Genomic DNA, 14,636 nt, shown 5'->3' with positions numbered 1-14,636 from the left:
TTCCCTAGTTTATGATAACTTAAATTCCATATACCATATTGTGAATTTATTTTAAGAGGAGATTTGTTATGAATCACTAAGTCTCAGATCATTTTGGGCAATGTTTTTAAGTAGTAAAATGGGAAATATTTGTTAGAAAAGATGAAAAAGCAAGTAACGTATTAGAAGTAGGCTGGAGCGAAGAGCATTGTTAGTTAATCTGTGAGAAAATGACATTAGTTGAGGGTGGCACCAGTTGTGGGATGCTTTGTGATTTGTGCCATAATACGTAAAGCATTTTAGAAACTAGATGTGGCATGGTGAAAGTGATCCTTGCTAATGTGTGCGGGATAAATTCAGCTGCCATGGTAATCCTGTTGTGAGATGGTGGAAGGTACTCTGGGTTTAGATTTACAGACACTGAAATCTGAGATATTGGTTGGACTCAGTGTTAGACCGGATGTCAAAGGGGAGATAGCAATTAAGCCTAACAAAAAGGCATGAAAGGGGTTCTGAAAGACAGCAACATCATTCATTTATCTATTCAGAAAATACTTACTGTCAGTCACTGGGAGTCTAGAATAATAAAGCAGACATGGGCATTCACTGATGATAGAAAAGTTGAAAAAGGCTTAAGATGTAGGGATTGGTTAGGTTGTGTTATTTTGCTGAAATTGAAATATTCCTTTTTTAATATGTGTATTAGGGTAGGCAGCTTAGTAAAACCATCTAACTCAGCCACATGGAATGATTATGAGATGCAAATGGATTTACTAGAGAAAAAGCGAAATACTTATTTTGGATGGCTGAAATCTCTCTCTAAGCTCTTACCTTCAATAGAGTTAAAGTTTTAAAATTTTTAAAAATATGCCTTCTCACCTGAGTATCTTTCGTAAGGATTAGAGTAGAAATAACTGTTTTCATGTTTAGAACAGATAATGGCTATTACATAAACTGGCATAAACACTTTCGTAATAATTATAGCAGTTTCTTTAATGATAACTTCAGAGAAAGAACTAGAATGAATTATTCACAGTTTGCATGAAATTAGAGTTAGTCATAGCTTTTTTTTTTTTTTTTTTTTTTTTTAAGGAAAGACAGAGAGAAGGAAGGAAGGATAGAAGGAAGAAAGGGAAACATCTTTAAACATTTTCTTGTTTTATTGTATTTTGTTTTTCCGTTTTTTGTTACATGGGCTGGGGCCGGGAATCGAACCGAGGTCCTCCGGCATAGCAGGCAAGCACTTTGCCCGCTGAGCCACCGCGGCCCGCCCAGTCATAGCTTTTTTGAATGGAATTTTATTTCGTTGATTTCAATGAACAGTACTTTGTTATTCTGAAGATGCTCTTAATTTTTCCAATTCTGTGAATAAAATTGAAGGATTAATAATATTCACAAAATGTTAGACTTAGTAGAAAGATTTTATCAGTTTGACACCTAAGCTTTAAAAGACTGTAGCTAAAGTTGGAGAGCCATGAAAAAAAATGGCTCGTTCAATTTTGTATTCTTTTCCTGAGACAATTACCTTTATATCTGTGTAATATTCTATGCAATGAGCTGTAGTTTAATTACTTATAGGACTTTAAAAAAATCCCCCTGTAATGTATAGATAACTGCCTATTATTGTATCTGTCAGTATTAAATATATGGCAGCTGTTTGGTAACGATGTGAAATCATACGTCTCCTGTAATGTTGACTGCATTAAGTCCTAAAGCACTGAGGACCCCATTAGCATGCATGTGCAAGAGCTCTTTTTTACCTTGCTTGTAGGCTACTGATAAGAAGATTTAAATGAGTGTGGAAAGATTTTTCCTCCAGGGTAAAGAACTCAATAGAAATCCATTTATATATATAACTTGTGTGTATGGTATTGAATGACACAAACTAGTGGTGAAACGTAGTCATTCATATGTAAAGGTCGTTCTTCCAGGGAGCTGTCTGGGTCTGATAAGAAAATAAGAGCAATGCTTTTATAGTATGTGTTTAAGCTTTCCAAGAATTACCCACACATATAGTATCATTATGCTGTTTTTTCATCTAGTGAGAAATATGTTCACAGGCAAAGGTACCTATCTAATTTTGAAGTGATTGTTGTTTTGCTACAAAGATAACTTCTGGAACTGCTGATGTGATCCTTGTGAAAACGCAAATTGTATTAACTCTACTGCTACTTATCAGATATATGAACTTCTGCCAGCAAGCAATGCTATATGATCAAAAGAACAGTTTATATCTTGGCTTGAACAACATTTCATAGATTTTTATCTTAACTATTCTACTTCTGTGCTCTGAACCCATTTTAGAGAATAATTAGTTTCAAGGTTAACATAATTTACAATACAGTTTCTTTCTCAGATTGAGTGTACATATTTGGAGCAGTTCACTTTTGCAGTTTTGTGGACTTTTAAGTTAAAATTTCAGGAGCTCGTCATTTTATAATAATCTATTCCCAGTGCCATTTCAGTCTTTATTATTCTGGCTTGAAAGAGATGGTTACATGTTTAGTGTGAATCTAAACCTTCTTGAGCTAATCAAGAATATTGTTATTGCTTGGGTGTTGTTTCAATATATAATTTTTTTTTCAAGGAAAAGAATATTGCTTTAGTCATCTGTAGTGTGTATATATAGATTCTACCTTTTAAAGCAAAGATCCATGAGTTTTAGTTAGGTACCTGTTTGCCTCTTTAATTCTAAGTTTTTATTGATGGTAAGGGAAGGATTTAATGTCTTAGGCATTAAGAAATGTTTCCTTTTCCCTTTTAGTGCCCCTTCGTTGTTGATACCACTTCCTGGTACTAAAGCATCGGTTTCAACGGATAAATATGCTGTATTTAAAGGAATTGCAGTTGACAAGTCTTCTGAAAATTCAGTTCCACTGGGAGGTAAGAACAGTTCATAGTTTATAAGCCTAGGAATGAAAGAAACATTTTAACCAAGTTGTATGCATCTTTGTTTTTAGTGGGAGTCTTTTATGTTAATGTGTAAAATGCGTGATGAGTATGCTTGACAAACCCAGTCTGCCTTATTTGCTTCTTTGAGTTGTGATCTTAAGGTTCCTAACCTTAATTGAGCTTCCGTCTTTTCATCATAGAGCCTGGTGATAAATACAGTGCTTTCAGAGAACTTGAGCACACAATAGAGAGTAAATCTTTGGGTAAGTGTTTGATTTCTTAAATGAATAAATTATCTCAATTTATGCTATTGTTGTTTTTGTTTTCTTTGCATGGGCAGGCACCCGGTTCTCTGGAGTGACAGGCGAGAATTCTGCCACTGAGCCACCATCATATCGCCCTATTTCAATTTTTAATTAGAGATTTTTGATAATTCTTTCAGTGACACCCTTGAACATGCCTTTTTTAAAAATTGTGTGTGTTTTTTAGGAGGAAAAAAGGGTAAAAAATATGGTATAGTAGTGATTATTATGATTAATATTCAAACTGCAGATATTTTAAATCAAAAGCCTTCATGGTTACCTGCTATGTTTAATAAATATTGTGATAGATACTGAGTGGAGAATTATCTTGTGGAAGAAGGATAAGACTTATTTTTTTGTGGCTCTGGAAATTTTAAGAATACATTCCCTTTCACTGGAAACCTTTAAACCAAATTAGATTCTTTTATCAAATGGTGGGTTGTGGCAACTTTTGGTTATTGTAGGTGAATTCAGAGATGTTCAGCAAGACTTGAACTGTTGACAGTTCAAGGAATTTGTGAACAGTGCAAAAGGCAGCAGCTGGTCTTCTACTTTTCAAGATTTTCAAGATTGGATACAATTTAATAAAAGAGATGAAGGGAAGGTATTTATGTTCATATGTGGTTCCCATCTCTGAAAGAACAGCTGAAAATATAGAGTGGAAGAGAATAAAGAATGATAATTTGAGAACCATGTATGTAAAGAATGAAAGTTATGTTTGCATAAATCCCACTATAAACATGATGCTTAAGGTTCAGGTAATGCCATAGATCAAATGATGTTCTCCATGGTTTAAATGTGCCTGGTATAAAATGTGTGTACACTAAATAGGATTTCCTTCTGGGAACATTACCACATTTCACCTTTATATCCTAAATCCTCAAACTTGGAACATCCTTCAGTAATCATTTCTACCCTTGTGCCTGGGAAAATGTGGTAGAGACTGTAGTGCTTAAATTCTCTAAAAAGAAAAATCCATACCTCTTCTAAGAATTCAATCCCTTACCAGCTTTTAGGCTCTAGAAATGTTTCCTTATGTTTCTTCTAAGCCTTTAGTATGTAACGTGCTTCCTCAGTGCCTATGTCAGGCACAAGGAATACAAAGATAAACCCTAGAGAAACTTTTGGTTTATGTTTTCTTTTACTTTTAGAAATGCTTTCATCAACTCTTGGGCCCAGGCCAAGTTTGTAGTAATGAGTGTGGTTGAATATCAAGGTTCTGTGTAAATATGGTGTTAATGATCATATGATATGTGTTCTATTCCTTTGAAACAATGGGGAAAGAAGATGGTGTAAGCAGTACCTTATCCATCCCTTAATTAACAGAATCCTAGATTGTTACTATCATTTTTGTTTACTTGCTTTCATTTCTGTTTTAACTATAAGGCCTTCCAAGCAGAAATGCCAGCTCTGTTCATCTTAGGAGACTATTTATTTCATTATTCTTCATGGAATGATAGCCTTTTTATACTTTTATTAAAAATACATTGGCCTTAGTTCTCTAGTGGGTCTATAAGTAATATTACCATATTGAAGGTGAATAAGATTGAAAGGGATTATATAGACCTCTGTGTGTCCCACTGATTAACACTAAAAATAGAAATAAGTTCTTGCAAGAACTACTTCAAAGGTATGATTTGTGTACGAACAGTGTTTAAGCCCAGGGTACAGAGGGAAAACTGTGTTTGCAGCCTACTGGCTGTGTTTAACAGGAAAATATCAGTAGTACCACAGCAACAGCAGAGGTAAATGATGGGGGGAAGGACAAGAGTTAAGGGGAGGTTTAGATTTCCTATTTGGTGAGGGTCTGTTTACTGGTTATCTTTCTTTTGGGAACAATGAAATTATCTAAAATTGAGAGTGTTGAATGTTAATGGACTGTGGACTTTGGGCATTATACATGATGCCTAATGAATGCAGGTGGCTGAAGGATGCACTGACTGAGAAGTAGATTGGCGAACGATGGTGTATACATATGATCGAATTTTGTGCTGCTACAAAAAGGAATGAAGTCGTGAGGCATGCAATGATGTGAATGAACCTGTGGGACATTTGGTAAGGCAAAATAAACCAGAAACAAAAGAACAATTAATGTATGGTCTCCTTTAGAAAATGCTTATAAGAAAACAGGGGACTAGATTGTAAGCTCTTGTAGCAGACACATTTAGTCCAGAGTGGTAATTATTATTTCTGGATTTTGAGAGCTCTTTTATTTATCTGTAAAAGGTATATATTTAGAGATAAGAACGAAGCTGATCAGGTCGGGATTAAAGTAATCTACAGCACAGGGTAAAGAAGACGTCTGTATTTTAGAACCATACCTATTCTTTGAGACCAAAGGAAGAAAGGTTTATTTTGTCCGGAACCTAAATCCTGTATAGCTTAATGTAATGCCTGGATACATCCTAGAATATATTAAGCAGATAATCAAAAAGTATTGGCAGAATCCCTTGAGTGATGGGAGAAACAGTATGGAATTATTAAACTTTAACATCAGGGAATCCTCTGAAACTGTGTCAAACTTTAGGGACACCCAAATCAGTAGGCCAAGCCCTTGATCTTGAGTTTTACTCTTATGAAACTTATGTAAGTAGTAGAGAAGCTTAGTCTGCCTATAGGAGTGCCTAAGAGTTACTTCTGGAGTACCTCTTTTGTTACTCAGATATGGACTCATTCTCTCTAAGCGAAATCATTGCCCTCCCCCCCACCACGTGGGACATGGCATCCAGGGGTGAAAGTCTCCCTGGCAGCGTGGGAGATGACTCCCAGGAATGAGTCCGGCCCTGGCACCATGTGATCAACAATTCCATCCTGGCCAAAAGGGGAGAATAGAAGTGTAACTAATAAAGTATCAGTGGCTGGGAGAGTTCAAATGTAGTGAAGAGGCTACTATGGAGGTCACTCTTAAACAGGCTTCAGTTAGACATTACTACCTATCATAACTTGCCAAATCCCAACCAAAACCATCCAGCCAATCCTAAAAAGCACCTAGGGCAATATATAGGATTCTCCAAAGATTCCATGCTGTGGGGTAACTTTGCAGAAACCTACAACCTCTTAGATGGGTCCCTGGACCAGTTAAGTCCTGAAATCTAGAGGGCCCAGCTTCCCCAGAACATCAGTTGCTTCCATCTCCCTACCCCATGTTATTGACAACCCCCTTCCAACATGAAAAAGTTAGAATGGAAAGTTAGAATAGAAAATTTAAAAGCATTGTGGAAGTGTAACCCATTCCAAACTCTGAAATCTGTTCTACAACTAACTGTGGTGCTATGCTTTGAAATTTAGTGCTTTTTTGTATATATATTATTTTTCACAAAAAAGAGGAAAAAAGTTTATTGTGATGATAAAAAAAAAAAAATTATGCCTTCTAGCTGTCTTTATTCTGGAGTGAGCAGCTAGAAGGAAAAATCTGAGAGGATGCTATGATAGCCCATGACAGACGCTGGGATCTGTCCTGTAAGTGCTTGTTGAACACTGCTTTGAAAACTTGATTTTTTCTTTCTTTGCTTTGTATGTATGTTATATTATCCAATAAAAAAAGTTCAAAACAAAACAAAACAAAGAAAAATACATTGGCCATTCAATGACAAAAAGACTAATAATCCAATTTGAAAATGGACAAAAGACATGGACAGACATTTTTCACAAGAAGGAATACAAATGGTTCAAAAACATATTCTGCTGGTTTGAAACTGTTATATACCCCAGAAAAGCCTTGTTCTTCTAAACTTGATTCAGTAATGTTAGGTGGGACCTTTTTATTAGGTTGTTTCCATGGAGATGTGTCACACCCAATTGGGGTATGATCTTTTGATTAGATGAAGATATGACCCCTCTCATTCAGGGTGGGTCTTGATTAGTTTACTGGAGTCCTTTAAAAGGGAAACATTTTGGAGGAAAACACAGACAGCAGACATTTGGAGATTGTTGGAATGCCAGTAAGGTGCTAGAGAAGCCACATGAAACCAGGACTCAGATGCTTGAAGAGAGATCTGGCCACAAGAGATGGAGATGCAGAGCACAGCAGATGTTGCCATGTGCCTTCTCATGAGATGCTAAGCAAGGGCCCACAGTACTGCAAAGCCAGAACCTTGAAAGAGCCAAGGAAAGCTAAAAGAAGAAATCCATTGTTTGCTCCAGAGAAGCTAAAAAAGGACCAGCAGTTGCCAACCACATGCCTTCCTGTGTGTCAGAGGAAACCTGAACCATCTGACCCTTCAGGCTCAGGATATCTTTCTCTGGATCCTTAGTTTGGACATTTTTAGGGCCTTAGAGCTGTAACCTTAATAACGTAATAAATCCCCTTTATAAAAGCTGATCCATATCTGGTATATTGCGTTCTAGCAGCTTTAGCAAACTAAAACACATGAAAAGATGTTCAACATCACTGGCTGTTAGGGAAATGCAAATCAGTACCACAATGAGAAATCATCTCACACATATTAGAATGGCTAGTACCAAAAAACAGAAAATCACAAGTGATGGAGAGGATGTGGAGAAAGCAGCACACTTATTCACTGTTGGTGGGAATGTAGAATGGTGCAGCCACTCCGGAAAGCAGTTTAATGGTTCTGCACAAAGTTAAGTATAGAATTGACATATGAGCCAGCAGACTCACTACTAGATATGTATTCAGAGGAACTAAAGAACAGGAGTTTGACAGCTATGAAAGTCAACATTATCGCATATAGCAACTATTAAAAACACTGAAAAAGTGGTCAAACTTCAATTAGAGAAATGAATGAAGCTGACTTGGGTAGCAATATTGAAGTAGGGAAAACTCCGATTACCCAAGAAAGCACCTGAGCCTCTGAGAAGTGGACAGAACTTTGTTGCCGGCAGGCCCAGAGGACTCTTGGTCCAAAGTCTGAGCCCTGAATATTCTTTGTTTCCAGATTATATAGACTCGTAAGCGAAGCGGGAGTTAGTATGGAAGTGGCGGTTGATAAACACTGGAAAGGTGTGGAATTTCTTTTGTCTGAGATGGGACTTGTGCAGAGGACCTCTGTTCTGTGGGCGTGACCAGAGGCAGGGTCTGCGGACATGACCAAGGTCAGACAGACACCTCAGACATTTTGTTTTACTCCCTGCTTTTTACATACCTTAGGAGTACATGATTTCATACATAAATTCATAAGGTGATACACATGAATACATGTAAATTCATAAACTTATACAACAATAATACTGGGGTGATACACATGAGTTCATAAAGTTATACGATAATACTGAGTTTAAACTTGTAAACTGCCTCATTCCCCCCTTTTGATGATATTCATCACATTTTATTTTATAAGCCAGCACCATTTTCATTTATAAAGAGAGACTAACTCATATCGATGATAAATTGCGGGGCTCAGGTTCCTGAGATGAAGTAGGTGGGAGGCAGTTTTTCTGTCTATTATGAACTCTATTGTTTAATTTACACTTCTTAATAAGCATGGGACTAGGCAAGGTAAAATAAATATACCACTCAATGAGCAGGGCCCAATCTCTTAGTCCGAATTGTCTTCCAGACCTGCTAGGCCTACAGAATTAGTAGCTATGGACTCCTCATAGCTAGTGGGGTACTTTCTTCCCCTTTCCTGTTTTTTGTTGGGGCATTCTGTTTTCCAGTGTGCCTCCTCTTTACAGTAAGCACACTGGTTTCTTCCCAGTGGAGCTGCTCTCCTACATTCTCTGGGCAGTCCCCAATAAGTGGGTGTTTTATTTTCTACCCCTGGATGCTTGAAAGTTCCGGGTTTTGAGAATGCAGACTTTCTGGTGCCCTGGGTGGGTGACACAGCCAGCAGGTCTGCTTTTTTCTGTAGTTGGCAATCTGCTTCTCTCCATGCCTCTTGGTCTTGGTTCATGTAGGCTTTTGTAGCCACTTCAAGGAGCTGGGATATATTCATTCCAGAAACCCTTCTAATTTCTGCAGCTTTCTCCAGATATTGGGTTGGGGTTGCCCAACAAATACAGTTAAATTTCTGGTTTTCTGGCACCTCAGGGTCAAAAGGAATATACAGTCTAAAGGCATCACAGAGGCGCTTGTGAAGCTGATTAGGTGCTTTGTCTGCCTTTTGCAGGACTTTGGTGTTTTTTGACACATTTATTGTTTTCCTGGCCCCCTTTTTCATGCCTTGAATGAGCGCATCTTGGTAGAAATTCAAACTGTTCTTGCCAGCTTCAGTGTTCAGGTCCCACCGCAGGTCAGCGTCTGGGAAGGAGTTTTGAGTGTATTGGAATGCATTCATCACCCCTTTGGAAGCATCTTCTTCTAAACACTTCAGGGCAGCTTGTGTAATTCTCCTGTGCTCTTCTGTGTTGAACAGGGTGAAGCAGAGCTCACAGCAATCTTGCCACGTCAGTTGGTGGGTGTATATAATTGACTGGAACAGGTTGATCATAGCCTGGGGCTTCTCAGTGTAGGAGGGAGTGTGGTTTTTCCATTTTATGATGTCACAAGTTGAAAAAGGCTGGTAGACAAACATTGGCTGGCTGACCTGCAGCTGGCCGACCTGCAGCTGGCCTTCTGGATTATAGTAAAATGTAAAGTTCCTGGGGTACCTCAGGCTTTCCCAGCTCGGGAGCAAAGGTTCCAGGTTTATGGGATCTCTGGAGAGAGTTTGGGTGGACTGGGACTCAATGAGTTGGAAAACGGCTGTGGAGAGCTGGCTGGGATGGATCCCTGACGAGGCAGAGTGCTCAGTAGAGGGCATCAGTGCCTCCAGAACCAAACCGACACTTGTGGTAGGGGTCTGGGGGCTTGAGCTGAGTAAGACGGAGGCAGTGGATTTTCTTCTTCAGCTGGGAGCACTGGAGGTTTTTCTGGGGTTGAAGACTTAGGAGGGCCAGGGTAAAGAGTCTCTTTTGGCAGTGGGGAGGGTGCTGAGGCTTGGACAATTGTGCCCTGATGTGCACAGTCATGGAGAGCTTCTGTCAGCAGTGGGGAGGGAGCTGAGGCTTGGGCATCTGTGCCGTGACACATGCAATCACCAGGAGCATGCAGCGGTGGTGGCTTCTCTCTCTATCTATGTGGTTGGGGTGCTTTTCTGTCAGCAGCAGAGAGCCTTTTGGGGTTGGAAGTTTTGTGGCTGCGTGGGCTAAGTTCTTTGTGGCACCTGCTCCAGGGAGCAGAATGCCCAGTTTGGTGCAGGCCACTTGGACTGTTGCATGACTTTCAGTGCAAGCTTTTAGCCATGGTGGTGAATTTTGAACAATTTAGAGCCAGGAGTCAATATATGGAAATTGGCCAGGGTGTCCAGGGTGTCCCGTGACAACTTGCCAGACAGATTGGATCAGTTGGGGGTCAAATGATCCCTCAGATGGCCATCCGACTCCAAAAGAGGGCCAGTCCAATTGGCAAAATTTGTGCAGCTCCTGGGGATTGAGCTTCACTCCATAGTCTCCAGAAAAACCTCTCTTAAAGTTCTTAATTGAGGCATGCTAAAGGGGTTTTGCTTTGAGTAACACCCATAGTGATCATCCTGGGGCAACAGACAGCAGTTGAACAAAAAAGACGACAATTACTTCGTCTGTCTCTGGCTGCTTCCCTCAAGGGAGAATTTAGGGTTCTCTTGGCATAAGGCAGGTTGGTATAACCCCCCCAACCTGGACCTTCACAAACTCTTTTGTTCGATCAAGAGCACTGCCATGTAAGCCATAACAAAATCCCACAGACCCGAACACCCATTTCATCACATGGGTGATAAAGCGCCAAAGCCTCTGGACAGAGCCACGACTCATTCATGCACTTTCATACACCAGGCGCTCAACAACATGACAAATTATGTATGACTCCCTCCTAAAACCAGAGTATATTTAACTACTGTGGGTTTCTCCTCCACTTTTCTGAAGGTCACTTGGCCTAGTTTAGGAGGGAATTAGCCTCCTCTTCTGCCTAAAAGGCAGGACTTGACAGTTCCTATACCCGATTGGTGGCTGCTTGGTGAACAGCTGTTCTTACAGTCTGAGGATAGAACTCTAGGTCAGTTCTCAGGGCTGCCGAGGTCCCTCTTGAGTCTGGAGAAACCGGTGCCTCATTCTAGTCAGCTGATCCCGAACTGGAAGAAAAAGTTCCGGGGGTGCCCTGAGGATGATCGAGATCAGTCTGCAACTTGGGCCTCCCCAGTGGCAGAAACGGGACACAAGGATATCTCTTCCTTCAGGTGTGGAGTTTCCTGGCCGGTGCATCAGAAATGAAGTAGGGAAAGCTCCAATCACCCAAGAAAGCACCTGAGCCTCTGAGAACTGGACAGAACTTTACTGCTGGCAGACCCAAAGGACTCTCTGTCCAAAGTCTGAGCCCTGAATATTCTTTGTTTCCAGATTGTATAGGCTAGTAAGCAAGGCGGCAATTACTATGGGAACGGCAGTAAACACTGCAAAGGTATGAAATTTGTTTTGTCTGAGATGGGGCATCTGCAAAGGACCCCTGTTTTGCGGATGTGACCCAAGGCAGGGTCTCCAGATGTAACCAAGGGCAGACAGACGCCTCAGACATTTTGTTTTACTCCCTGCTTTTTACATACTTCAGGAGTACATGATTTCATACATAAATTCATAAGTTGATACGCATGAATAAACATAAAGTTATACAACAATAATACTGAGCTGATACACATGAATTCATAGTTATGCAATAATACCGAGGTTAAACTTGTACACTGCCTCACTATGGTAAATCATATTAAAGGGTGAAGGATGATGTTGATTGTATTTTAAAACTTCTGTGTGAAACCGAAGAGATGTTTATTTGGTGCAAAAATTATATTTTTGGTAGCATGCTATCTAATTTAACTTGTATGGTCAGCTTATTCAAACACCATAACTTCAAGGAACTTTGACTAGCGAGTGATATCTTATTGGTTTGTAGAGTAACCCAGAGTAATCTGGACAGAAGATTAAAAAGTCATCTTGAGATACTAGGGAAAAAGGTAGAAATATTAAACTTTCCCACTGGGAGAAGATCTGATATTCTTGCAAGCATTGGGGACTGCCAGTTTAATGGGCCCTGCCCTCTATCTTAGGGCTTGCCTTTTTGAAACTACTTCTGCAAAGAAGAAGCTAAGTCTACTTATGATTATGGCTAAGAGTCACCTCCAGAGAACTTTTGTTGCTCAGATATGGCCTCTCTTTCTCTCTAAGTCAACTCCATATGTGAATTCAGTGCCCTCCCTGCTCTGTGGAACATGACTCCCAGGGGTATAAATCTCTCTGGCAACGTGGGACGTGACTCCTGGGAATGAATCTCACCCTAGCATCATGGAATTGAGAAAGACTTCTTGTTCAAAAGGGGGAAGAGAAATGAAACAAAATAAAGTTTCAATGGCTGAGAGATTTCAAATAGAATCAAGAAGTCACTCGGGGTTATTTTTATGCAGTGTACAGATAATCCTTTTCAGTTTGGCGGGTATTAAGAATAGCTAGAGGGAAATACTTGAAACTGTGGAACTGTAACCCAATAGCCTTGATTCTTGAAGATGATTTAATAGCTATAGAGCTTTTAAGTGGACCATATGACTGTGAAAACCTTGTGATTGACACAAGGAGGGAAAAAAAAAGACAAAAAATAGACAAACAATAGGGGGGAGGAGGGCTATGGGATATTTTGGGTGTTCTTTTTAACTTTTAATATTTTTTGCATGTGCAGGCACTGGAAAATGAACCTGGATCCCTGGCATGGCAGGCAAGAACTCTGCCTGCTGAGCCACTGTGGCCTGCTGTTCTTTTTTTACATTTATTATTATAATTTTTTTAAGTAATGAAAATGTTCAAAAATCTATTGTGATGAATACACAGCTATATGATGATACTGTGAACCACTGTGTACAATTTGGATGATTGTATGATATGGTATGTGAATATATGTATCTCAATAAAATTGCCTTTAAAAACAGTGCGTTGGCCTGACATCATCAAAGTATGTAAAGGCTATATCTTAAAATTTATGAAGTATTGTGTAGTATCATGCTCAAAGCTGTGGGCATGACAGAATTTACTAGTATTTCATTTTTTTCTACCCCTTTAGGGTAAGCCAAAACTTAAAGTATATGAAAAAAATATTCTATATAGAGAAATGAGACCCTTTGTGAAGCTTTGTCAAAAAATGATCTCTTTTGAGATGTTTTTAGAGCCTAAGTGACACAGAGGGAAACTTACGAGGATTCAAAAGTTAATTGAAAAACTACCTATGAAATAATATGCCTAATGTACCTTCTGATATGCAGGTTTCCAATGACTGCATTGAATTTATTTGCTAAAAATTCCCTTTGTTTTTAAACTTGTAAACCCACCCATTTTTATTTCTTTTTAACCCTTCCACCTAGCTTACATTTCTAGTGGAAAAATTTACTAGAGCTGTCACTTCTGTACTAAAGGTGTAAGCCTTTAGTATAGAATATAAAATTCATCTGCAAGTTTTGTTTGCTGTGGTAATTTTTTTTAAAATAAAAAGTAAAACTTGTCAATTTCACTGATATTTCAAAACAGCACGTCAAAAATTGAGTATGGTATATGATAAAATCGGATGCTTATTACCCTTTCTTTTGCAGAAATAATATAGATGTAATCAGTCATACATTGCCTAAAATTCTAAGGAGATCTTTAAAAGTTTTACTCTACTGTCAATTTGTGAAATTGACTGTAGTCTTATTGTTACCAGACAAAGGCCGTGGATTCTTTTGTCTGATGCACTCAATAACCAATTCCTGAGACACCAGCATTTCAAAGTGACATAGTTTATTACTAAGCACGCGATATAGCAGATCGCCTAACGGCCCAAGATCAGTCTCCTTGAGCTTAGGGGGTTCAAGGTTTCTAAGGTTTTTTGCAAGGGAAGAGGAGGGAATTTTGAATAGCAAGTTCAAAGCAAAAATGAGACAGTGTTATCATTATCATTTCAATAGGAGAACGTAAGTTGAAAGGAGGGGTGGTAGAGCTGTCACTTCTATACTAAAGGTGTAAGCCAAAAAGGAAAGACGACAAGTTATCTTTCAGTAGCAGAATCTAGCTGATTTACAAATATCCAGGACTAAATTATTTAATGGCTGACTTCAAATTCTTCATTAGCATTAGGGCCTTTGCCCTATAAGGAAATGATAAGGGAGTAACAAATCTTGCAGTCACAAAGGCACAAGATAAGGGCTTTTACAATTATTTCAGATATCAGGGCAGCTGAATTATAATTTAGGGATTTCAGGTATACCCCTCTGTCTTTCCCAGTATACCAGAAAGCAAAAAGAAATGTCTATATAATGATTCAGTAATCAAAATCATCCTTTAAATCCAAATTTCTCGGTTACATTATTGGTAGTATGTCTTTAAAACATAAACTACAGAAAATCTAAATGCTGTTCCTCTCTTTATAAAATTTCCCTAACAATAGTAAATGGATTTCTCTGTGCTGCTAAATTATGCTAATGATTGGTTAAGTACCACAGATTAGAAGGAAAAATCAGCTTCCATTGTTTTCTGTAT

The 14,636-nt window shown here is 38.9% G+C and overlaps 1 protein-coding gene across 14 annotated transcripts in view; it reads left to right on the top strand.

The window, feature by feature from the left end:
• SYNRG (synergin gamma) overlaps positions 1-14,636 on the top strand; it is a 127,431-nt gene that overhangs the window by 39,056 nt on the left and 73,739 nt on the right. For all 14 annotated transcript variants that reach the window (XM_077165097.1, XM_077165094.1, XM_077165096.1 and 11 more), the window contains 2 exons: positions 2,744-2,862; positions 3,072-3,134. In XM_077165097.1, the coding sequence (XP_077021212.1) occupies positions 2,744-2,862; positions 3,072-3,134 (182 nt within the window). The remainder of the gene's footprint in view (positions 1-2,743; positions 2,863-3,071; positions 3,135-14,636) is intronic.

This window comes from Tamandua tetradactyla, chromosome 6 (genome assembly GCF_023851605.1).
Source record: "Tamandua tetradactyla isolate mTamTet1 chromosome 6, mTamTet1.pri, whole genome shotgun sequence".
Classification (NCBI taxonomy): domain Eukaryota; kingdom Metazoa; phylum Chordata; class Mammalia; order Pilosa; family Myrmecophagidae; genus Tamandua; species Tamandua tetradactyla.
This window is presented reverse-complemented; position numbering and strand designations above follow the sequence as displayed.